Source organism: Oncorhynchus nerka, linkage group LG7, assembly GCF_034236695.1.
Source record: "Oncorhynchus nerka isolate Pitt River linkage group LG7, Oner_Uvic_2.0, whole genome shotgun sequence".
Classification (NCBI taxonomy): Eukaryota; Metazoa; Chordata; class Actinopteri; order Salmoniformes; family Salmonidae; genus Oncorhynchus; species Oncorhynchus nerka.
In genome coordinates, this window is record NC_088402.1 from 38562961 (window position 1) to 38589970 (window position 27010).

General features: G+C 42.6%; 2 protein-coding genes, 1 non-coding gene and 1 pseudogene across 3 annotated transcripts; all 4 read right to left on the minus strand.

Moving 5' to 3' along the window:
• Window positions 1–233: 233 nt before the first annotated feature.
• Window positions 234–26843, minus strand: LOC115131596 (tenascin-X-like). Its single transcript, XM_029663422.2, has 17 exons — window positions 26761–26843; window positions 23442–24083; window positions 22045–22947; window positions 21584–21699; window positions 13727–13880; window positions 13335–13613; window positions 5164–5286; window positions 4921–5064; window positions 4349–4468; window positions 3915–4067; window positions 3627–3769; window positions 3374–3506; window positions 3112–3263; window positions 2554–2650; window positions 1830–1991; window positions 1470–1633; window positions 234–1334 (listed from the first exon to the last, which is right to left on the minus strand). The coding sequence occupies exons 2-17, from the start codon at window positions 23833–23835 to the stop codon at window positions 1236–1238; spliced, it is 3336 nt and encodes a 1111-aa protein (XP_029519282.1). The 5' UTR covers window positions 23836–24083; window positions 26761–26843; the 3' UTR covers window positions 234–1235.
• LOC135572373 (uncharacterized) lies at window positions 10356–11335 on the minus strand (annotated as a pseudogene).
• LOC115131597 (uncharacterized) lies at window positions 11387–13287 on the minus strand. Its single transcript, XM_029663423.2, has one exon. The coding sequence runs from the start codon at window positions 12532–12534 to the stop codon at window positions 11410–11412; it is 1125 nt and encodes a 374-aa protein (XP_029519283.1). The 5' UTR covers window positions 12535–13287; the 3' UTR covers window positions 11387–11409.
• On the minus strand, window positions 15931–16009 carry trnaa-ugc (transfer RNA alanine (anticodon UGC)). The gene has a single exon. It is a non-coding gene; the product is annotated as a tRNA-Ala (tRNA).
• Window positions 26844–27010: the final 167 nt, after the last annotated feature.

Sequence of the window (27010 nt, forward strand, 5' to 3'; positions counted from 1 at the left end):
CAGAGGAGCCTCTTAAAGAAGAAGTTACAGGTCTGTGAGAGCCAGAAATCTATTTGGGGAGTTTGGTAGAGTGTTGGGTATTCAACGTCAAAAATAACTCTGTATTGTCACTCCATGTCACTGCACAGTTTATCTTCAAGGCCTCCAAATCTATCACCTAGCTTATATCAGTGAAAACCTCACTCACGTACATGTACTTGCTCATACAACGGAACACCCAGAGCTTCTGCCGCCCATGTTCCACCATTATTTTATTATTGTAGCAACTACAATTTGAGAATTGGGGCAACCGAAAATACAGGACATATAACCACAAATAAGACAAACAAAGGACAAACACCAAAACTCGATAATTGCCAGTCAAGTACAAACAGAAATCTCCGTTATTCACCGCTCATTTCCACGCTTGTACCTCATAGACAGGGGACAGTGCATACATTTTTACAGCTTACGCAAGGAGTGCCACAACACTTAGAGTAAAAAAAGAAAAGGGAAATCTCAAAGATAATCTAGGAACTGTACAATATAACATACAGATAACTGTCCTCTATACATTTGAAAAAATCGAATGGCTTTAGTCTGGAGAGCAAGGCATTGGGAGATTTTCAAACTGTAGCTAATAGGTGCATGTACTGTGTATGCATGCATGACTGGGCGTGGGTTTGCGTTTGTGCTTATGTACAGGTAACTACCAAAATAAAGCAAACGCTTGAGTAAATGAGGGATACAAAGTATATTGAAAGTAAGTACTTCCACACAGGTATGGTTCCTGAGTTAATTAAGCAATTAACATCCCATCATGCTTAGGGTCATGTATGAAAATAGCCTGTTGCCCATTATTTTGGCGACCATTGCTAGAAGAAGAGATCTCAGTGACTCAGTGAGGGGTCTCAAAGGACAATAGTGGGTTTAAAGGGTGTGTGTGTGTCTCAGTCACCAGATCTCAACCCAATTGAACACTTGGGGAGATGGGAGATTCCACCACCATCAACAAAACACCAAATTATGGAATTTATCATGGAAGAATGGTGTCGCCTCCCTCCAATAGAGTTTCAGACACATGTAGAATCTACGCGAAGGTGCATTGAAGCTGTTCTGGCTCGTGGTGACCCAACGCCCTATCGAGACACTTTATGTTGGTGTTTCCTTTATTTCAGCAGTTACCTGGATGTGTGTGTGTGTGTTCATAAACTGTGCCTCTCCCCCTTTCTCATTTTCCATCCACCACTTTGTCGTTATCCCTGAGTTGGAGGGGTGAAAGATGTTGGTCGGAGCTTCATCTCGGTGAAAGGGATGGACAAGTCCTTGCCTTTCCAGGCAGTCCAGATCACACCCTGAGACACAGAGACGATTCAGTTAGCAAACCACCCCGAACATGTAATTGATTGTTCTGGAAAAGTTGCCTTGGATTACTTTGGTGATATAGACTCTGAAATAGTGAAATGAGGCATGAAGTCTGCTGGTATTACCTGGTGATTGACACTGGTGTCGTAGAGGCCATTAAGGTTGGCCTCGTGGCAGTTCTTGTACCACCAACCCCCCCTATAGGACATGGCGCAGCGGGTGATGAAAGGCGTGGGGTCTCTGTCTCTGGTAGAGAACATGCGCGCGTTGTGGTAACTCATAGAGTCACCTACCGGGACGAAAAATACAAGAGGGAAGGGGAAAAGGGAAGTAGAGTGGAAAGACAGATGGCAGGCGTGAGGAGGGAAACAGTAGGTGTGGAATAGAGGGATAATGAGAAAACAATAAGCGACGGGTTTAATGATTATGTGGAAGTATGCACTATAAGAGGTCCATCATTTTCAGTGGACAGAATCTGTTCATACCTGCTGTACCGCTGTACCCAGACACTTTGAGAGCATAGTTCCTTCTAACAGTGTCCACTGTGAATGCAGAGTACTTGGCAAACACTGATTCGTCCCCTGCACGGAGGTCCACACGTAGGGTCATTGGTGCCATGCTGGTTAGATTGTGTAGGTTCTCATTACCTATATATGGACAGAGATGAGTGGGAAACAAGGTGTTATAGCACACAAAAAACTGCTTACTGCCGAGCTCCTGAAGTAAACTATATGTACTGGCTCTAGGGGGCGCTGAAGACTTATTTTCACCAGATCTACACAGTAGAAATGAGCATGATGCGCCTCGATGTTAGAATGAATAGTGGATAGTGCGCTACTGGCGTTAATGCTCAGCCAATCGCTCCAAAAAAGTTAAAGGGTTTTGAAGAGTGATAGGCCCTCTGCTACTGCTCTTGGTTGTCCTTCTGTTTGTGCACCAATAGTGCCAGTAGTCACTTTTTTTCTACCGTCTTGCCATAAATTTCCACATTAAATTGATCCTTCTCATCTGGCGTTATACTGTTTAATTTATCTGCCCAGCAACGTGTCTATTTACAGAGTTGATCTGTCACGAGGGCTTGCACTGTTTACGTAAAAGTGACATAGTTTAGCTTTTGTGTCGTCAATATAGCAGTTCTGTTTGATGTAATGCTGGTGCACTGCTGCTGAAGTGGTTGAAAACAAACTTAGCGTGACGAATGACTCTCACCCAGCCAAAATTCCCCACTCAGTTCTCCAAAACCTTTGCTGTAGTTTTTCCAGCCTCTGAAGAAGTCCGTTTTCCCATCCATCCTTCTCTGGAAAACCTGTAAAGCACACACGCTCATACAGCGGTCATATACCATCCTTAATCAACTGTTAACTCCCTCTCATGTCAGTTAAAGGAAAATACCACTCCAAAACTATTTTGGTATTTGGTATTTGATTAGTCCAATGTTGATCCAGTCCCAAAATGTTTTGCATGTCAGCAATCATGTCTTCAAGATAAACTTATTTTGAAAGTTCCATATGTTGAAAACTTGATTGCTGACATGCAAAACATTTTGGGTCTGTATCAACTGTTGACTAATGAAATACCAAATAGCAAAAGATAGTTTTTGAGTGGTATTTTCCTTTAAGGGACATAGTTATTATGCAGTCAAATGTATTACATTTGTCACTACTTATGCTAAATCTATTCTCTACATCTGAATACATTTTAAATGGCAATCTCTCTCTTCACCAACAGTATAGACACATGGTCCCTCACACAGTCATCTTCTCTTACCGTCCAGCCACCTCCATCAGTCACCTGGTCGCAGTAGACCAACACTGGTTTCCCCTGCCTTCCCCTGGGGAAGATCTCCACCTCTCCAGACTCGTGTATCCCGTTTAGCAGCTCCTGGGAACAGTCACTTGGGAAGGGGTATCGGAGATTCCCTGACAGACAAAATCAAAGAGAGAGCCTAACTTTATGAAACTGTGCTTTCGATGTATGTATTTCGTTTTGTTAAGTTTCTTTATAAAGTCAAATATATTTGACCACTTACCTGTGGTGAACTCAGTGGAAATTGTAGCAGTATAGCTCCCTCCCCTCTCCCCCTGTAGATGCACAGTGTACTTGGACATGGGATGCAGCCTGGTCAATTTGAACTCTGTTACTGTGGAGTCAATGGTAACCTCCTGTTGAGAAGAAATAGGTCATCTGTCTAGACCAGAGTTTGTTGCATTTTGTCCGAATTTACTGTCCTGAATAAAATAGAATGTGTGTCTGTCTCCACCTTTTTAATCAGTGTTCCTCACCTTTATCTCCTGTCCCTCCGTTTGATAGGTCAGCTTGTAGCTTCCCACGGCGGCAGAGGGTGCTTTCCACGTCAACAGCGCTGAGCGAGGAGTCACCTGACTGGCCTTCAGGTCACGCGGAACTTCCCCGTCTCCCCTGGATCCTGCCAGATGGACATGGACACAACTCACAAGAAGCTCAGTTGTAAAATTAAATGAAAACATCTGCCTTTCTTTTCTGCTCGGTCTCGGGTGAGTTGATTGGTTTAAGCATTCAGGTAGTTTGAGAAGGTGTCTGTGCGGACTGACCACCGGTGGTGGTGAAGACGGTGACGGCGGCAGAGCTGTCCAGGTTGCCCAGCTGACTGGTGACTGTGACGGTGTACCTAGTGGAGCCCTGTAGGCCTTTCAGCTGCTGCTCCGCCGCATTGCCCGATACAGTGATCTTGGCATCATCTGACCCTTGGTTGACACAGAAACAAGTATGCAGCGGAAGGAGAGAGCAGGTGATTGGCAGTGGAGAGAGGTAGGCAGCAGGATTTAATTTATTTCTCAGTGTTTATATTGTAATGCTGTTGGGGTGGTCATAAACTGACTGTCCAATACAAATACTATGATCTCATCTTGCCTGTGGCCTGTGTGAAAGCTCCAACTGGAAAGGAAAAGCTCTAATACGGCTCGGGCTTTTAAAAGCCCCACGGGGTATTGTTGTAATGGATATCCAACTTCTGATACCCCTTTACCTTTTTCAGAGCCATAAACTATGACGTAACGGTCGACTGTTGCCAGTGCTGGTCGCCATAGCAGCAAGGCCTTGGTGTCTGTGACATTAATGGCCCGGAGATCCCTCGGAGGGTCAGGGACTGAGATCGGTTTGGGTTTGAAAAAAATGAAGGCAAGAGAAAGGGAGCATTAGTTATCACAACGTGAAATCAAATCCTTTCGAAACATCATTAGATTTGAATCTCATTCTTGCTAAAAAAAATTGAAGTTGAAACAGCTCCAGAATAGACCCTTTGAGAAAATTTGAAAATGCACAGATCTTTCCCAGATCCTGCACCTGCTAGAACAATTATGAACACAGAACCCATATAAATGCAGAGAAAACACTATACACACGACAGTAAGAAACAAAACAAAAAATACATGTGGTTTTGAATGCTTAACTTAATTTCGTTGACCAAGACACCACCAAGGACCAAAAAAAAGGGTCTGTTGATAGTCTAACTTCCTATAATTTACAATCTGACAACTTCCTGTAAATTAGTATTCATCCTAAAACTGAAAGTCAACAGTATGACTGAAGTAAACGTACGTGTCATAACCAGGTCTTTGATTGCATCGCTCTCGTCCAGTCCAAGGACGGATATCACACTGACTTCATAGGAGGACCCTGGAGAGAGCTTTGACAGTGCCAGAGTGGAATCCCCAGAGTCCACCGTTGCGGAGAGAGGCTCCCCTGGAATAGAACGGGCAACTTGCGATGTGAATGCACAATGAACTGACGTGACTCTACAGCCAGGATTTTGACCCCCAGAACCTTAGTGTAAGCACCTACCTTCCTGTGTGTTAGTGTAGGTGACCTTGAAGCCACTCACGGGACCTTTTGGCTTGGTCCAGGACACAGAGAAAGACGTCTCAGTCACTTCACTGAAGACAAGACCCGAGGGAGGCTCTGGACCTGGGCATGACACGGGAATATTATGTGTGATTGAGAGCGAAAAAGAGAAACAAAAGATGGAAAGACGAACATAGACTGAAAGACGCATGAAAACAAATAAAAACTGTAAGAAAGAAAGAAAAAAGTATCAAGAGAGAAAAATGATGGACATGGAAACAGAGCTAGAATATATTTGAGAAAGAGAAAATGGAGACTTGAGGTAAGTCATACTACATGTGAGGAGAAGAAAGATCAATATACCTTCAAATGTAGGTGCACTCATACTTTTCTTGTTTACTCACGCTGTTATTATTAGTGCTCCCATTGAGTTTGGGTATATATGTACAGTGCAACCATATATACAGTATACACAGTACAGCATATACTGAAACAGACAAAGGTGTCACTGTTAAATGCAGATGTTGGACCCTGGAAAGCAGCAAGGGAAAAGGATGAGATATTAATGTTGAGCTGGTCTTTTGATCCTGAAAAAAAAAGGTTGGCAGGAAAGAGAAACGTTTAAATGGTTATAACAGAAGACAGGAAAAACCGAAGAGATGTTGATAACAAATACATACCCCAAATAATTTTAATACAAGAATAGGAGAGATAAAGCAAGAGAAAGATCATTTCTAAGGAATAAGAAATGTGTTGACCAACAGATTTTCAACCATGAGTGAGCAGAATCGTGCCATAATGATTCCAAATACCATTTGAGACCTCGCCCTCTGTAAAAAATAAAATAATAAAAACTAGCTAATCGTTAAAACCTTGTAGAATTATTGTTCTTTATTTTTTTTTTACAAATACATTTAAAAAAGTCTCATAGGATTAAAATCTGTACATTTCACGCTTAAGATCAGGAAAAACCATAGGGACCAACCGTGGTCTTACCCTGGGATTTGTGAGTGATGAAGGGAGCCAATGAAGGTTGCTGACTTAAAGCTTACCCTAAGTGAGAGAAGATCAGACCAGCAGTGAATGGCGGTTGTAGCTGAATGGTCTCATGAATATCAGAGTAAATTTCATGAGTACAGCGCCTTCAGAAAGTTTTCATACCCCTTTACTTTTTCCACATTTTGTTGTGTTACAGCGTGGATTTGTATTGATTTAAATTGAGATTTTGTGTCACTGATCTACACACAATAATGTCAAAGTGGAATTTTGTTTGTAGAAAATCTTTGAAATTGATAAAATAATAAATCATCTGAAATGTCTTGAGTTAATAAGTATTCAACCCCGTTGTGATGGCAAGCTTAAATAAGTTCAGGAGTAAAAATGTGCTTAACACATCACATAAAAAGTTGCATGGACTCATTCCGTGTTCAATTGCTGTACTCCACACATATAATTATCTATAAGGTCCCTCAATCAAGTAGTGAATTTTAAGCACAGATTCAACCACACAAAGCAGGGCACCGATTGGTAGATGTGTAAAAAAATATATCTTTGGAAAGTATTTGACTTTTTCCACATTTTGTTACGTTACAGCCTTATTCTAAAATTGATTAAATAAAAAAATGATTATCAGCAATCTATGACAAAGCAAAAACAGGTTTTTAGAAATGTTTGTAAATGTATAAAAAATATATATATATATATAATATTTACATAAGTTTTCAGACCCTTTATTATGAGACTCAAAATTGAGCTCAGATGCATCCTGTTTCCATTGATCATCCTTGAGATGTTTCTACAACTTGATTGGAGTACACCTGTGGTAAATTCAATTGATTGGACATGATTTGGAAAGGCACACACCTGTCTATATAAGGTCCCACAGTTGACAGTGCACGTCAGAGCAAAATCCAAGCAATGAGGTCAAAGGAATTGTCCGTAGAGCTCCAAGACAGGATTGTGTCGAGGCACAGATATGGGAAAGGGTACCAAAACATTTCTGCAGCACTGAAGGTCCCCAAGAACACAGTGGCCTCCATCATTCTTAAATGGAAGAAGTTTGGAACCACCAAGACCCTTCCTAGAGCTGGCCACCCGGCCAAACTGAGCAATTGGGGGAGAAGGGCCTTTGTCAAGAACACAATGGTTACTCTGACAGAGCTCTAGAGTTCCTCTGTGGAGATGGGAGAACCTTCCAGAAGGACAACAATCTCTGCAGCATTCCACCAATCGGGCCTTTATGATAGAGTGGCCAGACAGAAGACACTCCTCAGTAAAAGGCACATGACAGCTCGCTTGGAATTTGCCAAAAATGCACCTAAAGACTCTCAGACCATGAGAAACAAGATTCTCTGGTCTGATGAAACCAAGATTAAACTCCTTGGCCTGAATGCCAAGCATCATGTCTGGAGGAAACATGGCGGCAGCATCATGCTGTGGGGATGTTTTTCAGCGGCAGGGACTGGGAAAAGTCAGGATAGAGGGAAAGATGAACGTAGCAAAGTAAGGGAGATCCTTGATGAAAACCTGCTCCAGAGCTCAGACTGGGGTGAAGGTTCACCTTCCAACAGGACAATGACCCTAAGCACACAGCCAAGACAACACAGGAGTGGCTTCGGGACAAGTCTCTGAATGTCCTTGAGTGGCCCAGTCAGAGCCCGGACTTAAACTTGATCGAACATCTCTGGAGAGACCTGAAAATAGCTGCGCAACAACGCTCTCCATCCAATCTGACAGAGCTTGAGAGGATCTGCTGAGAAGAATGGGAGAAACTCCCCAAATACAGGTGTGCCAAGCTTGTAGTGTCATACCCAAGAAGACTCGGCTGTAATCACTGCCGAAGGTACTTCAACAAAGTACTGAATAGAGGGTCTGAATAGTTATGTACATTTTATATTTCAGTTTAAATTTTTAATAAATTAGAAAAAATTCTAAAAACCTGTTTTTGCTTTGTCATTATGGGGTATTGTGTGTTGATTGACGAGGGACAAAAATGATTTCATCCATTTTAGAATAAGGCTGTAACCTAACAAAATGTGGAAAAGGTCAAGCGGTCTGAATACATTCCAAAGGCACTGTATATATCCCTTTGTGCATGGTGGCATTATTAATTAGGCTTTGGATGGAGTATCAATACACCCAGTCACCACAAAGATACAGGCGTCCTTCCTAACTCAGTTGCCGGAGAGGAAGGGATTTGATCATGAGGCCAATGGTGATTTTAAAACAGTTAGAGGTTAATGGTTGCGATATGAGAAAACTGAGGTTGGATCAACAACATTGTAGTTACTCCACAATACTAACCTAAATGACAGAGTGAAAAGAAGGAAGCCTGTACAAATTCCAAAACATGCATCCTGTTTGCAACAAAAATGTGGCAAAGATAGGAACAGGCAAAATCCTAGAGGAAAACCTGGTTGTCTGCTTTCCAACAGACATTTTGAGACAATCACCTTTCAGTAGGACAATAACCGAAAACACAAGGCCAAATGTACACTAGAGTTGCTTACCAAGATGAATTATTTTGACTAAAATCAGTTTGAAAATCTATGGCAAGACTTGAAAATGTCAGTCTACTGTAGCAATGATCAACAATCAACTTGACAGAGCTTGATTCATTTTTTAAAGAATAATGGGCAAATATTGTACAATCCAGGTGCTGGACAAAAAGACTGTTTCGCCGCCAAAGGTTCTTCTACAAAGTATTGATTTGACTGATGTAAAATAGATATTTCTGAATTTCATTTCCAATAAATTTGGTCAAATTTCTAAAAACATATATTGAATCCATTTTGAATTCAGGCTGTAACACAACATGTGGAATGAGTCAAGGGGTAGGAATACTTTCTGAAGGCACTGTACGTGCTTAACACATGGATGTGTTTGGGTTGACATGTCCATGTACAAAATGGAAAACACAGGCTGTATATGACATGTCGTATATAGACCAGGGAGGCTATGTAATCCCGGGTTTATTGTGTAAGATTTAGTACTGTAATGATTATATATTAGAGAGTATCCCTCAGCATAACCTACATTTTGAAGATGATGAACTCATGCTCACATTTCGTTGATGGGATGCGCTTCAGATAGTTTCCCAGTTAGCAACAGCCCATTTTCTCTGGGTGTTTTGGCAATCATACCTGTTTTTCCACAATGCACCCAGTATGAACAACACACATCACAGTTGCACTAATCACTGCATAGCATGGTATAAGCAAGGGGTTAACACGAAATACAAATGATTAGCACAGATCCATGTTTATTTGATCATTGTATATTTAAGCAATAAGGCTCGAGGAGGTGTGGTGCATATGGCCAATATACTACAGCTAAGGGCTGTTCTTTGGCACGACGCAACGCAGAGTGTCTGGATACAGCCATTAGCCGTGGTATATTGGCCATATACCACAAACCCTAGAGGTGCCTTATTGCTATTATAAACGGGTTACCAACATAATTACAACAGTAAAAATCTATATTTTGTCATACCCATGGTATACGGTCTGATATACCGCGGCTTTCAGCCAATCAGCATTCAGGGCTCAAACCACCCAGTTTATAATTTGTAATTAAAGTTTTGGATTTATTTACCATTTATTTTAATTAAAAGCTCTTGGTTGTCAAGGACAAACCAAAAGAAACACGGCTCACGGTATCAATAAGCAGATGAGGCAAATTAACGACAGACATGATGAAGTACTGTAATTCAGGAAGTTACCGTATCAAGAGTGTGACGGCTCTTGAAATGGACATGGATCAAGCAGCTGTGCAAGTATACCTCACCTAAAATGGTGTGAGGATGTATCGGCATCTAACTGGGTGTCTGGAATAACTTGCATAGTTCAAGAAAAGAGAAGCCCTGTGCTTGAACAATGAGCCAATGAACCCTTGTAGTAGTTGGTAGAGATTTAACTATGGCCAGTACCTGTGCTGATGATGAGTCTGTCAATTTTGGAGTGTAGTTCCGGGACCCTTCCCAAATATGGACAGGGAATAGCGTGTCTGTGGATGAAGATTCTGGAATGGGAATGAGCGAGCCGACCCTGAAAGAACTTTGGAGAACGAGATTGTACCCCCGTCACCAACTTTAGCCGTAGTATTACTGTTGCTGTTCTGTCTCTGGTCTGTCTCTGGTTTGCTATTGGTAACAGGGTTCTCCTCCCCTCCCTCCCTACCTTGACTCACCCCCATTACATTTTCCTCCTCACTATCCTCCTCTGACTCACTCTCCCCTCCTCCACTTCTTCTTCCTCCTCTTCCTCCGCCTCGTTCTTACTTCCATGCTCTTCCCGGGTTACTATGACATTTCTGTACATCCCCTCTGGCGCTCCCCAAACAAGTACGAACCCTCCCGAGGTTATGCTCTGAACCCCAATGAGTTTAGAGGCTGGCCTGTTTTTCCAGTAGTAGTGGCATCTGATCCATTTATCTGGTTTGCTCTGTCTGTTGAATCAGCAGTCTTACTCACTTGGCTCCCTTTGTCACGATGACCTGTTTTTGAATCTTGGCTCCTTTGGCTCAAGCTACCGTTATTTCTAATATATGCATGACCTCCTGCTATTTTACTAGCTGTGGTATTTGTTCTCTTGATGAGAGTTTCGGGCTTAAGGTCTGTGTTTGTGTCATTCTGGCTGGTGCTGTAGGTGCCCTGCTCCTCCGGTTGAGTGGTGTGAACGACGATGCCGTTGTCCCTGTTTGTCAGTTTAGGTTGGAAAGGTCTGCGTATGGGACCTCTTGATGGATGCCGAGGGGGTCTCAGGTTGGTTTGTGTCCTGTTTTGGAATGGCCCCATATTTGGGTGTGAGCGGCGTTGTTGGGTGCCTTTTGGAGGTAGACGGCGAAAGGGTGGTGTGCTGCCCACTGTCCGAGTCTTTGACTTGTTTCGTTCAGTTCCAGACGACACCACGTCAGTGGCCCTGTCTGCGTCTGTGCTCATACCGTCCACTGTTACTGTAATACCATTCTCTGCTACTGCAGCATTTTCTTTAGTAGAGTCTGATTCCTCTGAAGTGGAGGACGAGGATGAATAGCCTTCTTTGCCACTCTGTTCTGATTCAATGGATGATTTTGGTGCCCTCTCTGGCTCAGCATCTGGATGGAGGGTTGAGGATTGGGAAACAGGCAATGTCTTTGCAAACACCACTTGTTTGTCAGTTATGGTTTGACCCATACCGGTCTTTGATTCATTTAGTTTTGTGGGAGCTGAAGAAGGTGAACGTGTCCTGTTTAGGAATGGTCTCATATTTAGGTATGGGCGGTGTTGGTTAGGGGCCCTTTGGAGTGAGGCGGCAAAGAGGTGGTGAGCCGCCCACTCTCAGTCTTTGTCTCGTTTTGTTTGGTTCCAAACAATCCCACATCAGTTGTTTTCTCTCCATCTCTGTTGATACCCACTTCTGCAACATTATCTTTATCTGAGTATGAGTATGCTGTTTTTGAATGTCCTGTTTCAGACACTTTTAGGGCACTGTCCTCATTTTCAGCAAAACCCTGCCCTGTTGTGGGTTTACTTTGAACTATTGTGCCATTCACCCTCCCCCCAATGACTCTCTCTCTACAGGTCACATTGACTTTCCTGTGTGTCAATTTAATCTTGTTGACACATGTCTTCGCGTTCAGGTGAACAGTAGTATTTGTTTCTGATGTGGTTGTAGGCGCCAAGCCATCAGTCCCTTGCCCTGGCTCATTTGTTTCAGTCTCTGTACCCATTTTTCTATCAGGTAGGTCCTTTAAGCCGGGAATCACTTTTGGTTGTTCAGAACCAGAACTCGGAGTGGCATTTTCAGGAAGGATTCCAACAGGATATGTCTTTGTCGAAGTTCTATCTTTTTCTCCAAGAGGACATGTCTTCAGTTTAGTGTTTTTCACAGTTATAACTATAGTCCAGTCCCCAACAATGGGATTTTCTGTTTTAGTGTCAGTTTTTAAGGCATCCGTGACCTTTGGCCCCACCAATGGGTTTCTGCTTGAAGGCTTTTTAAGAAGACTGTGACCCCCTCTGCTCCCACCCTGACTTACACTTGTACCATTACAACGGATAGAGTCTCCAATGTATGGCTTCCTGGGCAAGGTTATTCTATCACCTGGTTTATATACAACCCTGTATTTTGTGTTGACAAGTGGTCTTGTACTGGTTGTGACAAATGGGTCCTCTTTGGTTCCATTGGAGCCTTTGACTGTTACAGAGCCCGGTCCACTCCTATTCTTTCCACTCTCTGGTTCTTCACCCTTGGCTTTTGAGTAGTAGATGGCCTTCACAGCCTTTGTATTCCCTGCTGGGTCTTCATGGCTTGCTACTCCTGGTGCTACCTGCATGGTCACAGTGTCCATGGTCACCCTGGATATTGTCTGTGTGGATTTTCCTAAAGGCATGAAGCGATCATTTGGAACCAAAGAAAACAATATGTTTTTTTGATCTGACTACAAGAGGGAAGCACTGTTAGATCCAAATGGGAAAATCAACAAATATTATCTTTGAACTGAACACTTTGAATTATCCTGTTTTCCAACAACACCTGCATTGACATTAGTGCAATAAATAGTTGCCCTATGTGCTGTCCAAACCTGCAGGGAGAAGTGGAAAGAGTATTACATTTGGTCATCAAAACAACCTTTCCATTCTTTGTTCGGGTGCTGAAATATTCAATGTTGTGAGTTAAGTGTGTGCCGCTACTGTCGAGAAAGAGAGAATGAAAAATGAAAATGAAAATATATTTTACAAATAGAGATCAGGTTAGCTCCAGGAGCAGTTTTTATACGGTACCTCGATTCATTTCAAGCTATTTTAATTTCACTTCCAATGACCTGCTCTATTGAATAATGACGTGTCTAGACATGTTAACTTTAGTGGGATAACAGTTCACAGGAGCAGGGCTGGCCTCTCTTGCATATTCATTCACATTGCCAGGGAATCCAATTTGTTTCAGAGATTTCTCTCTCTTTTAAACATAATGATGACTTTCTCTTTCTCCCCTGCTTCTTCTGCTTAGTTCACCATTTATTGGTTGTTTCATGACTGTATAACTCTTATCTTAAAATATTTTACTATTTTTATGGTCTTCATTTCCAAATAAACGAATAAAGAATATGGCCTAACGAATCAAGATTGCTTCTTATACAATCTAGTCCCTGGATTTTGTAGTAACTAAAGTAAGCCATCCAATTAAACTCACCAGGAGTGACTTGGACTGTTGCTGGCTTGCTCTTGATCCCGCCCTTTTCAGCCACTAGTGTGATGTCATACAAATGTCCCGGGTCCAAACCGTCAATCTGGGCAGAGTCCCTCTCAGGGGGCAGGGTCAGGTCTTGTCTTCCCTTGGCTGTTCCGTCTGTCTGATTGGGTGCAACAGTTAAGCGATACCTGTCGACGTGTCCTTGCGATTGTTCCCATTGGACAACTGCAGATGTTGTGGTTGTCTTCACAACTCGAAGGTTTGTGGGTCCAGAGATAACTGGGTGGTGGGTCGGGGAAAAGCAATGGGGGAAAAACTTAGCATTTATATCTATTGATAACCAAAGTAACCTATGTTAATAAGGGGATACAAAATGTGGTTTCCTGACTCACGGGTTGTGAATTCTACTGTGCTCTCAGTGCCCATTCTCCTATTTATTTCTCCCTTGATTGTCACCGTGTACTCCTGCCCGGCCGCCAGTCCTGTTTGGGTGTAGGTCGTGAGCTTCCCTCCAACTTGAGATGTTATCTGTTGATCGCCCTCTTTCTGTGTGGCACAGAAAACGATAAAGTTAATGTTAGAACGGACATCAGGAGGATTATCAATAATTATGATGAAATGGCCTACTGGTATTTCAGTTCATTTTCTAAAGTAATGGTAGTCAGAACCTGTGTTAAATATTATTTTGAATGGGTGCATGTACCGTATGCTTACCAGCAGGGGGAGTAGTAATTTACATATTCTGTCATGCCGAAGCCTATATTCAGATATTTTGGAAACATCAACCAAGCCAACTCTAAATTAGCAACTGGACTCAAATGTATTGTCCACAATGGGGCCTCACAATCACATTACTACAGAACTCAACAGCTATGCAGTACAACATCATCAGACAAAATAGAATGATGTCTCTGTTGGGAATTATAACTTGGTTGGGCAGCTTTTCTTTATATTATTATTTTCTTGGCAATGAGATAAACAGCCTCATATTCCAATGATGTAATAGTAGTATTGTGAAACTATTTCATTATTAACATATATGGGAAATCCAGTAGCTCACAAAGCATCTGGCAACCCCACTCAACTATAGTCAACCGTTCCAACTTTCACAATATCCTTTATGGATGTGTGATCATTTGAAAAACCAACTTATAAAAGATGCTATTAAAACAAAAACAGTATCAGGTTGTTATTCTTCAATCTATGTATTGGAAAACGCCAGTATTTCCATTCATTTAAAAGCAGTAGTTTAAGGGTTTACCCAATTACTCCAATGTGGGGGTGTTCTCCAAGTTTTTCTCCATTGTGTAATATATTTTCTCATATGGGAAATCGGACCCAGCTGGGTTGCCAGGTTGCCCAGCATTGATCTTCAGTGTCTGTGTGTCATACGCCTCTAATTCTTTCAGCAGTTATTTCAAGAGATTCGTGTGTTGCTGTGCTTTACCTTGCACAATGTGGGGTTTGCTCCCCGTTTTGTGTACTTGTGTTGTTATCTGTAAACATGAGATGAATGTATATCTCCCTTATTCATTCTCTTCTGCTATGTGTCACAGCTGCCGACCAATGAAGTCATTTCTCTGGCCAGGGCCATGTTTTTGACAGTGTTTATGGCTGCCTTAGCAACAAGCATCCCCCATCTGCATCTTTTCTTCTTCCTTGCTGCCCACTCGCTCTTTCTCCCATTATCCTTCCCTTGACTTTCTCCTTTGCTCAATTGTCCTCATCCCTAATTTTCTCTCCTCTGTTCAGTTTTATGCGTTCCCTGTACAAGGATGTTCTCCCTAACGCCATATTTCTTCTGACACCTACCCCTGTCATTGTATGGAAAAATAGGCTGTTTCCCCTGTTGTTGTTTTGAGATGAGTTTAGGGAATGCGTCCTGGTGCTGATGCTGTGGCCAAACGTCACTCTACCAACCGACAATAGTCTCTCTTTACTGTTTTTCTTATGAAGAACAATAATCTCATTCACACATTGAAAGAATTACATTAAGTCGGAAAAGGCGGGGAGTGGGATTTGTGCTAGGTTGTTTAATCTTGTTACCGTTTCCCTACCTTTTCCCTCTGGTCCTTTTGGTTGCCATTAAGCTGTTTCTCTTTGTTACAGGGTTGTAGATTTGTCTTTTAATGACATAAACACTGCTTCTCGAGAGTGCTTGTGTCTGCTCTAATAGCAAGGTCCAACAACATGTGTATGATGAGTACCAATCCAGTTTGTCATTGTGTAAGTCTGACATCACCTCTCTGTGCAGATTGGGAGCATATGTTTTATTAAAGCTCCAATGCAGCCATTTTATTTTTTAAATCTCAAATCAAATCATTTCTGGGTATCAATTAAGTACCTTTCAGTGATTCTTTTCAATTTCCATGGTTAAAAATACAATTTCTCAAGCAAGAATTTGGCTAGGACTGTCTGAGGAGAACTAGCTGTTATTGCCAGAGAGGTTTGGACCTCTTTCTTATTGGTCTATTAACTAATTTACCGCCAGGTGATATCTCAAACTCCATCCCACATTTGAGTAATTTAGCAGACATTCTTACCCAGAGCGACTCACAGTAAGTAGTGAGCACATAATTTTTGTACTTTTTCACGCTGGTCCCCCGTGGGAATCAAACCCACGACCTTAGCATTGCAAGCACCATGCTCTACCAACTGAGCCACACAGGAGGACCAAAAACAGGTTGAAATTTAAGGCAGTTTTTTCAAACAGCTCTTACACTAAAATAGCATTATCATCATTATTATTATACCAACCTCATAGTGTGGAAATATACAGTATATAAAACTCAGGAATATCACGTTTTTGACTACACTAGGCCTTTAAGGGACAATTACAGTGGGACATTTGCACACATGTCCCGGATATTCTATTAGATCATAAGAATGTACGCTTTTTTTTAATACACAGTGTCCAGGCTACTGTCTGTTAACTGAACTGGAACTCAATAGGAAGTAAAGCGTTCAGTACTACATTACATCATTAATGTACTGCAAATCATTGAAACACTACAAACATCCTATACTCAAAATAAAGAGTACAAAGGCAGCTTTGAATACAATTGGTAGCACATGTCTCTGTGAATTCACTGGAATTCATTTACTTCATCCATGAGCTACCTATGATATTGGAAACTGGATTTCATCTCTTCAATCCACTTATTGATACCATGAGCTGCTGAACAAATTGAATACAACAACACACATAAAATATGATGTCCTCCATTCTCTGGTTACTATGGCTGTGAATCCAACCATGTACAGTTGAACCAATATATAATGATATATGCTGATCCAGTATATAATTATATAAGTTGAACCAGTAGAAGCAAACCAGTATTTACTGAGGTGACCGTTTGTTAACGCCAAACGTCATTAAGTAGAAACTGCCAAAAATCTCCACTGCTAATTCTTTTGTCAAAGTGTTTGAATATCTGCACATTTACAGCATCTATAAACCATGTTATGTACTCCAATAGTCCACTAATGGGTTTTGCTCTGTGAAACTCGTCTTTTGCCATTTGAAAGCCTTCAAAGGCTTAGTGAAATAAATGACTGAATTGAAATTGAAAAACATAATAATCTGTTTCTGACATGGCCTGAGGATCTCCTGCTGGTAAGTGTTGCGTATGGACTCACCTTTCATTTGTGTGATGGACCTCTGCTGCTCAGCTGTCAAACTGTGGTGTGCTACTGTTCTCAGGGTCAAACTTTTTGGATTGATTTATTCTGGCATGATTTCCCACTCTTTGGTATAGAAAATGAAGGGCTCTATTGAATCCGTATCGTGGAGGTTCAAGGTAACAACATGATTATAATTTCTGTGCAATGTTCCGCCATTAGCGGAGACTGCATTCACGGTAAACGCAGCACACACTGACATAGCTCTTTCCATGACATAGACTGACTAGGTGAATCCGGGTGAAAGCTATGATCCCTTATTGATGTCACTTGTTAAATCCCATTCAATCAGAGTAGATGAAGGGGAGGAGACAGGTTAAACAAATGAGACATGGATTGTGTATGTGTGCCATTCAGAGGGTGGATGGGCAAGACAAAAGTAGTGGCTTTGAGCGGGGTATGGTAGTAGGTACCAGGCACACCACTGGTTTGGATCAAGACCTGCAACAGTGCTGAGTTTTTCACGCTCAACAGTTTCCCGTGTGTATGAAGAATGGTCCACCATCCAGCCAACTTGACAACTGTGGGAAGCATTGGAGTCAACATGGACCAGCATCCCCGTGGAACACTTTCAACATCTTATAGAGTCCATGCCCCACTGAATTGGAAGGTGTATTCGGAAGGTGTTCTTAATGTTTTGTGCATTCGGAAAGTATTCAGACCCTTTGACTTTTTCAAGATTTTATGTTACAGCCTTATTCTAAAATTGATTAAATTGTTTGTTTTTCTCATCAATCTACACACAATACACCATAATGAAATATCACATTTACATAAGCATTCAGACCCTTTACTCTGTACTTTGTTGAAGCACCTTTGGCAGCGATTACAGCCTCAAGTCTTCTTGGGTATGATGCTATAAGCTCTGTCAGTTTGGATGGAGAGCGTCACTGCACAGCTATTTTTAGGTCTCTCCAGAGATGTTTGATCGGGTTCAAGTCCGGGCTCTGGCTGGGCCACTCAAGGACATTCAGGGACCTGTCCGGGAAGCCACTCCTGCTTTGTCTTAGTTGTGTGCTTAGGGTAATTGTCCTGTTGCACCATTCTGAGGTCCTGAGCACTCTGGAGCAGGTTTTTATCAAGGATCTCTCTGTACTTTGCTCCGCTCATCTTTCCCTCGATCCTGCCTAGTCTCCCAGTCCCTGCCGCTGAAAAACATCCCCACAGCATGATGCTGCTACCACCATGCTTCACTGTAGGGATGGTGCCAGGTTATCTCCAGACGTGACGCTTGGCAGTCAGGCCAATCTTGGTTTCATCAGACCAGAGAATCTTGTTTCTCATGATCTGAGTCCTTAGGGTGCCTTTTGGCAAAGTCCAAGTGGGCTGTCATGTGCCTTTTACTGAGGAGTGGCTTCCGTCTGTCCATTCTACCATAAAGACCTGATTGGTGGAGTGCTGCAGAGATGGTTGTCCTTCTGGAAGGTTCTCCCATCTCCAAAGAGGAACTCTGGAGCTCTGTCAGAGTGACCATTGGGTTCTTGCTCACCTCACTGACCAAGGCCCTTCTCCCCCGATTGCTCAGTTTGGTCGGGCAGTCAGCTCTAGGAAGGGTCTTGGTGGTTCCAAACTTCTTCCATTTTTCAGAATGATGGAAGCCACTGTGTTCTTGGGGACCTTCAATGCTACATAAATGTTTTGTTTCCCTTCCCCTGATCTGTGCCTTGACACAATCCTGTCTCGGAGCTCTATGAACAATTCCTTAGACGTCATGGCTTGGTTTTTGCTCTGATATGCTCTTTCAACTGTGGGACCTTATATAGACAGGTGTGTGCCTTTCCAAATAATGTCCAATCAATTGAATTTACAACAGGGGGACTCCAATCAAAATGTAGAAACATCTCAAGGATGATCAATAGAAACAGGATGCACCAGAGCTCAATTTCGAGTCTCATAGCAAAGGGTCTGAATACTTATGTAAATAAGTTTTTCTTTTATTTTTTACACTATATATTTTTTGCATGGTCATTATAGGGTATTGTGTGTAGATTGATGAGGAAAATGTTTTATTTAATATATTTTAGAATAAGGCTGTAATGTAACAAAATGTGGAAAAGTCAAGGGGTATGAATACTTTCCAAATGCCCTGTATATGTACATATCTACCTCAATTACCTCGTACCCCTGCACATCGACTCGGTACTGTTAGCCCATGTGTGTATATAGCAAAGTTAACATTACTCATTGTGTATTTATTCCTTGTGTTCTTTTTCCTATGATTTCTCTTTTTTTTTCTCTGCGTTGTTGGGAAGGCCGCACAGGTTAGCATTTCACTGTTAGTCGACACCTGTTGTTCATGAAGCATGTGACAAATACATTTGATTTGTTTTGAAGGCAAATGAGTCCATGTTTTTTTTACATGGCATGTTTTAATCTACTGTATGTCATCATTGAATTCCCTTGGGCTCTCAGGGAAATGTTAGGCAAACATTTTGGGGATTTGTAATGGAAATAACGCAGCACCATGACTTTTCAACATGACCTTAAATTTGCCCCCAAAACAAAAGTATTGGAACAATGACACATTTGTTGTTGTTTTGGCTCTGTACTTTTTGTACACAGTCCCCCCATTTTGGGGCAGTTGGGGTGGCAGGTAGCCTAATGGTTAGAGTGTTGGACCAGTAACTGTTGCTAGATCGAATTCCTGAGCTGACAAGGTAAAATTCTGTAATTCTGCCCCTGAACAAGGCAGTTAACCCACTGTTCCTAGGCCGTTGTAAATAAGATTTTCAGATTAATTCAGGACTATCCGCAATCATGGTAGCATCCACATTAATGTAGTAGTTCTTAAAAACATATTATATTCTTATTTACAATAAAATTGACTCCAAAATGACACACAATACATTATTTACCATTAATTTCTATTGGGCACAAAATCGTCTAAAACACATCCAAAAGAAACAGCAAATGGATCCAACAAGTTCGTAGAGTCACAAGCTTGATGTAATCATTGCGTGCTACGAATTTAAAAAAAATAACTATTAACTATTAATTAACTATTAACTTGTTATGGCTGGGGGCAGTATTGTTTAGCTTGAATGAATAAGGTTCCCAGAGTAATCTGCCTACTACTCAGGCCAAGTTGCTAATATATGCATAGTATTAGTTGATTTTGATAGAAAACACTCTGGTGGGAAATCTGAGGTTTGTAGTTTTCAACTCTTTGCCTATCGAAATACAGTTTCTATGGGGTCATATTGCACTTCCTAAGGCTTCCACTAGATGTCAACAGTCTTTAGAACCTTGTTTGATGCTTCTACTGTGAAGGAGGGGGTATTGAGAGCTGAATGAGTCAGAGGTTTGCCAGAGTGGCATGAGCTGGTCACGCGCGCTCACATGAGAGTTAGTTTTCGCCTGGACTTGCCCGCGCGTCGTGAGTTTGGATTGTGTACTAAACGCGCTAACCAAAAGGAGGTATTTGGACGTAAATGATGGACTTTATCGAACAAATCAAACATTTATTGTGGAACTGGGATTCCTGGGAGTGCATTCTGATGAAGATCATCAAAGGTAAGCAAATATTTATAATCCTATTTCTGACTTCTGTTGACTCCACAACATGGCGGATATCTGTATGGCTTGTTTTGTTGTCTGAGCGCTGTACTCAGATTATTGCATGGTGTGCTTTTTCGGTAAAGCTTTTATGAAATCTGACACAGCGGTTGCATTAAGGAGAAGTTTATCTAAAGTTCCATACATAACACTTGTATTTTCATCAACATTTGTGATGAGTATTTCTGTAAATTGATGTGGCTCTCTGCAAAATCACCGGATGTTTTGGAACTACTGAACATAACGAGCCAATGTAAACTCAGATGTTTGGATATAAATATGAACTTTATCAAACAAAACATACATGTATTGTGTAACATGAAGTCCTATGAGTGTCATCTGATGAAGATCATCAAAGCTTAGTGATTCATTTTATCTCTATTTCTGCTTTTGTGACTCCTCTCTTTGGCTGGAAAAATGGCTGTGTTCTTCTGTGACTAGGTGCAGACCTAACATAATTGTTTGGTGTGCTTTCGTCGTAAAGCCTTTTTGAAATCGGACACTGTGGTTGGATTAATAACAAGTTTATCTTTAAAATGGTGTAAAATACTTATATGTGTGAGGAATTGTAATTATGAGATTTCTGTTGTTTTGAATTTGGCGCCCTGCACTTTCACTGGCTGTTGCCATATCGATCCCGTTAGCGGGATCTCAGCCTTAAAGTAGTCAAAAGTTTAGTGTGTATATAAGTGAATTTGTCCCAATTCCTTTGATCCCCTAATATCGGGGGGACTATCTACAAAAAGTGCTGTCATTTCTAAACGGTTCACGCGATATGGATAACAGCTGACAGTCTGTACTTTAACCTCAATAGTCATTGTATCATTTCAAATCCAAAGTGCTTGAGAACAGAGCCAAAACCAACAAAACATATGTCACTGCCCCAATAATGTACATCTGTTGTCTAACAGTTGTTTCTCTAGTTCAGTTTACTTTGTGCTTTAGTTAGGACCCCGATTCACAACTCACAACCTCTTAAGAAATTGTGAGTAGGGTGTGTCGGGTGTTGTTACCTGGCTGGCAAAGGTGACGTGGTAGGTGTCATACTGGACTGGAGGTGGTGTCCAGTAGAGGGTAACAGAGGATTCAGTGATGTCCTTGGTGTTGAGCTGGGACACACCAGACATGGCTAGAGACAGGGGAGGGGTTTTGTGCTTAATTCCAGTCATTCGAGCCAGCAATGCCATACAATGTTTCCTTGCATTAGCTAAAGGGATTTACCCTTTTACCCAGCGTCTCAAGCTGCAACACATGGTAGTGGTCCACACACTGTAAGTCCATACGGTACTTGAAAGCATAGCGTGGCAAATATAACAGTATGTGGAATTGGATAGAAGGGAATACTATATTCCACACACTATGATATATTAACACTGCCCTGTGGCTAATACAGTACGCACTCTTTTTCACTGGACAATATAAAAGGCTATTGCAGCCTTGAGAGAGTTTTATAGAGAATATTTGGATGACTCACCGGTGCCACAGTCAGCTCCAGTGAACCCAGCTTCACACTGGCTGCAGTCCGGGGGGGCGAAACCACGGCGACACACACACCTCCCCTTCACGCAGCGCCCTTTGTTGCTGCAGTTATTGGGACAGCCCTTAGCGGCGCAGTCCTGTCCGCTGAAGCCCACTTCACACACGCACTTCCCGCTCACGCACCTTCCCTTGTTGCTGCAGTTATTGGGACATGCTTTGGCGGAACAGTCCGGCCCCGTAAAGCCGCTATCGCAGACACATTGGCCGTTCACACACTTTCCACGGTTGCTGCAGTTGCCAGGGCAGGACTTGGTGGAGCAGTCTGGGCCTGTAAAACTGCTATCACACACACACTTACCGTTCACACACTTCCCCCCGTTTTTGCAGTTTCCAGGACATGCCTTGGTGGAGCAGTCTGGCCCTGTGAAACCTGGGTCGCACACACACTGCCCGTTCACACATCGCCCCTTGTTGTTACAATTTCCAGGACAGGACTCTGAAGAGCAGTCTGGCCCCGTGAAACCTGAGTCGCACACACACTGCCCGTTCACACATCGCCCCTTGTTGTTACAGTTTCCAGGACAGGACTCTGAAGAGCAGTCTGGCCCCGTGAAACCTGAGTCGCACACACACTGCCCATTCACACATCGCCCCTTGTTGTTACAGTTTCCAGGACAGGACTCTGAAGAGCAGTCTGGCCCTGTGAAACCTGGGTCACACACACACTGGCCGTTCACACACTTCCCCTTGTCATTGCAGTTGCCGGGGCAGTCAGACAAACTGCAGTCGGGCCCACTGAACCCTGGGAAGCAGACACACTTGCCGTCTTCACAGCGTCCCTGGTCACTGCACTCATTAGGACACTCGTCTCCCTCCGGCTTGATGGAGCACTCTGCACCTAGAGAGGTGGTTCGGACAGACGCAGAGTAAAGTGGTAAGACACTACAGCGTATTGATATTTTGAACTGATTAGTGGATACACTATTGGTGCTGCCGCTGAAAGTGTCCCGCATTGAGAGGAGGGTGGAGAGCTAGATAAGGAGGATTGTCTGAGATCACATTGGGCAGCAAGTTAGAGCTGGACCTTGTCCTATACTTGCTTTGATTGGTTGAGCCTGTTAGCAGAGTCCTCATTACTCAGGTTAGTTAGATCAAATGAGCATGGAGGTAGTCTGCCAGTTCAAAATGTGATCATTATTGAGGCAAGTGATTGATAGTTTGTTATATTCACGTGAGAGCTGTGTGTGTGTGCAACCTGCGTATGTGTGTGTGCTCAAATGAGAAAAAGTTGGGTGATTCAGTGAGATGGGAGGAGCTATGAGGTGATGCCGTGTGATGCTCAAAACCAGACCCAGTTGATCAGTGAGTCACCTGGCAGCAGTACTACTGTACCTTTACTCTGCTGGGACGTGCAGCAGCCCCCCTCTGGGCCTCCACACTTCTCCCTCAATGATGACACCTCCTTCTCCAGCCTCTCCAGACGGTCTCGCAGGGCAGCAAACTCGGCCTCGCACCCGCCTGCGCACGACCCCGGAACCAGTCGGATCCGATGGGTAAGGACTAGAGCAGAACCAGGCTCAAGGTCCAGTTCCTTGCCCTGGGTCTGACTGGAGTCCCCCTGAACACACGCCTCAGAGATCACTACTTTGATTGGCTGCCCGCCACCCTCTGGCTTTGTGTCCCTGGGTGCCCTTTGACCCCCAGGCTGCAGGCCCTGGGAAGCTGATGGGGTCAGGAGGGCAGGGCAGGTGAGGAGCAGGATGAGGAAGGATGGGACAAGAGGCATTTTTGGCTGGAAGCTGCCTTCAGGTGGAGGGGGAGGGCAATTGTCTTTGTTGGTTAATGAGAAACTGAGAGTAGATCACTTCAGAAAATTACAGTTTTCAAGGAAAGGCCGGGGCAGACGGATGAACTCTCTGCTGTGGCGGTGCCTACAGGTCAAGGGGTTTTCTTATCAAGAGGTTGTCTTATTCATGGGAATCTGTAGAACCGTTGCCTCAAAGTGGAGGATATTCAAAGACTCAAAGAATTTCCCTAGGAAACAAGACAGTTAAGAATAAACATTCCCCTGAATTTATGTAAGAACAACAACTATCACAGTGGCTATAATGAGCTGGAATATAATGTAGTTGTTTATGGCCCTGTCAAAACATGTTTGTCTTGAAGACTAATTAAATATACTCTGCGACCAGCGTTCCTATTTTCCTACAGCAACGTGGTTGTGGCACGTGTCGAACCACGGACTGGTTCTGAACAGTTTGCCATTCACTAACAGCCCATTATAAGGATGGGATTCATCCCAAGGCCCAGTTGGTGTGGGTTAGGCTTGTGTTTGGACAATGTACAGCCATGCAGAATAATGTGGTTTACCGGTGGGACCCAATAAGGTCACTATCCTCATTCCAGTAGGGGGTTTGGATGCAATGGTCTGAACTGGAACCAGAGTCTCAATCCGTGCCACGTAGGCCAGAGGCAGTGTACCCACAATCCCTCCCTCTCTCACCTGCCTGAACCCTAACCAGCCTATCCTTAGTCCTCTCAGCAATGGCATTTTTCATACCTTCTGTGTATCACAATAAGGAAAGCCATGGCTGCCCTATCACCAGCCTAATGCCTCGACCTACTATATGCCCAGTAACCTTTACTATGTATTATGTCAATTCCCCAGAATTGATAAGCACAAAAGTGGATCTATGTGCACAAACAGTACAGCCCAAGTTACATTCCTCTCAATGCATAAACCAGGCCCTGCCTTTCTCAACCTGGAAATGCAGGACCATTCAAGAGCAGCATAACGTCATAGCACCTAGAGAGTTGAGTGAGGGATAAAGATAAATATATAGAGACAAAAAAATGAGGGGGTGAAATGGTAGTAAAGGAGAATAGGAAACAAAGTAGCAGCGGGAAACGACAACAGGTTATTCCATTTTCGGCAGCCTGCAAAAACCTCATAAATCGAGGCCCTCGGAGGGCAAGTATCTTGTCAGCATGAGGAGACTCACAGACACTCATCACTCAGGGATAGATTCACTCAGTCCCTCAGAGCTACACTGCCTCCAATCCCGCGAGGCTATGAATCTCAGGGTTTACAATCGTATAATATCTTTGGCACGGGAATACCAAAACTTCACAACAGCCTTACTCACGGTCACAACATATGGCTAACATCACAGAAGGAGGGAGGAAGGAAGGTAGGAAGAAGAGGATTAGGCAGAGGAAAAAACACTGAAGTGCACCTAGGTTCTACAGTGATGGTTGCTACTGCGCTAGTTGATTAAACTCAACTCCATGGTGAAGGAAGTTCTGATGAACTCCACCAACGGAGTTGAGCAGAGACCAGGCTTTGTGGAATTCAGCTCCGACTACATTGGCCCAAGGTCAATACTTCAAAACATTTCATTTATGAAACGCTTAACCTTGTATCTGTGTTTGTCCTCTGTAGTTTTGTGCCTTTCTTTGTTTGCTGAAATCCATACTTTTTCAATAAACGTTCATCAAATACAACCACAGACTGTTTGCTTGTTTCTGTTTATCGAAGATGGCAACTCAGCGCAAATGACAAGATCTCCAAATACCCATTGTCCAATCAAATCACACAATCTAGGCCTAAATCATCTGAGGTTAAATTGGCACATGCACATTCACACTGAGTTGCCATCTTCGAGAAACAGAAAGGAGCAAACAGTCTGTGGTTGTATTTGATGAACGTTTATTGAAAAACGATGGATTTCAGCAAACAAAGAAAGGCACAAAACTACAGAGGACAAACATAGATACAAGGTAAGCATTTCATCATTTTCAGAATTTGACGGTGGCGAATCGATGTAGCCGGAGCTGAATTCCATAATGCCTCGTCACTGCTCAACTCCATTGGTGGAGTTCATCAGAAATGTCCTTCACTATGGAGTTGAGTTTAGTCAGCTACTACTGCGCCTACTGCCATCTCTCTGAGTGATAGGTAGAATGGTGATTTTAACAGTGAAGCTGCTGTTTCCAACTCTCTGGGATTTCCATCCTGGTCTGAAACTCAGTAGTAGACTCAAAATCCTGACATCAGCCAACAGTTTCCTTATTAATACCTGTCACAGCTGGTAATAACACTATAGTCACAAAATAAAGCAATATATTTTATAGGACTTCTGTCTGCAGAAATCTTTGTCAAATGCACTGTCAAGTGTTTTCCAGTTGCTTTGCGTCCTTTTTGGGATTTTGCACCATCTTCCCACAACCCACCTCCCTCCCCTCTCTCACATTAAAGCACACTCATACACACATTAAAATGTACAATGAAATATATATTTTTAAATGCCTGTCAATACACCAGGGTATTGTATTGGTTTTGGATTGTATAATGGATGGGGATTGCATTATTTTGTATATTGGCACTAGTCCCGCATAATCTTCCATTGATGTCTACATAGAAACTGTGAAATCCAGTACATATATATAAAATGTTTACAGGCCAAGGTAATTTGGATTCTATCCTACCTATAACATATTTACAACCATTATTCAGTACTTACACGAATATGCATCGCTTACAACTGTACAAATGTACATATAGGATGATCAGATAATAATGTACTCTGCTCTACTTTTTATTAATATAACTTATTATTTATGGATTTATTCTTATTGATAGGCATTTATTGTCAATATTAATTTTAGAATTAAAGAACTGGCAATGAAAATACAAATGCATAAGGCTTACCTGGCTAGACTGTACCCCTCTCCCTGACCAATGTCTGTCAGTCAGTCCAAAGCTCCCTCTCCCTGCTCTTGGAAACCTCTGATTTGACTGACCAAGAGAAAGGGAGGGGGGATAGGAGAGTGGGAGAGAGAAGGAAAGAGAGAGAGAGAGAGAGAGAGAGAGGAGGAGAGCAAGTAACATTTTCTCATACTTCAAGAATTTTCCCTCTCTCTCTCTCTCACTTCTCTCTCTTTCTCTCCTCTACCTCTTT

Excerpts from the sequence above, each read along its gene's own strand:
- LOC115131597 (XM_029663423.2), bottom strand. The coding sequence starts at position 12,534 with ATGCCTTTAGGAAAATCCACACAGACAATATCCAGGGTGACCATGGAC.
- LOC115131596 (XM_029663422.2), bottom strand. The coding sequence starts at position 23,835 with ATGCCTCTTGTCCCATCCTTCCTCATCCTGCTCCTCACCTGCCCTGCC. Across the intron at positions 21,700-22,044 it reads TGGAGCTGACTGTGGCACCG|CCATGTCTGGTGTGTCCCAG; the intron begins GTGAGTCATCCA and ends CCCTGTCTCTAG. Across the intron at positions 3,507-3,626 it reads CGGAGGGACAGGAGATAAAG|GAGGTTACCATTGACTCCAC; the intron begins GTGAGGAACACT and ends TCTTCTCAACAG.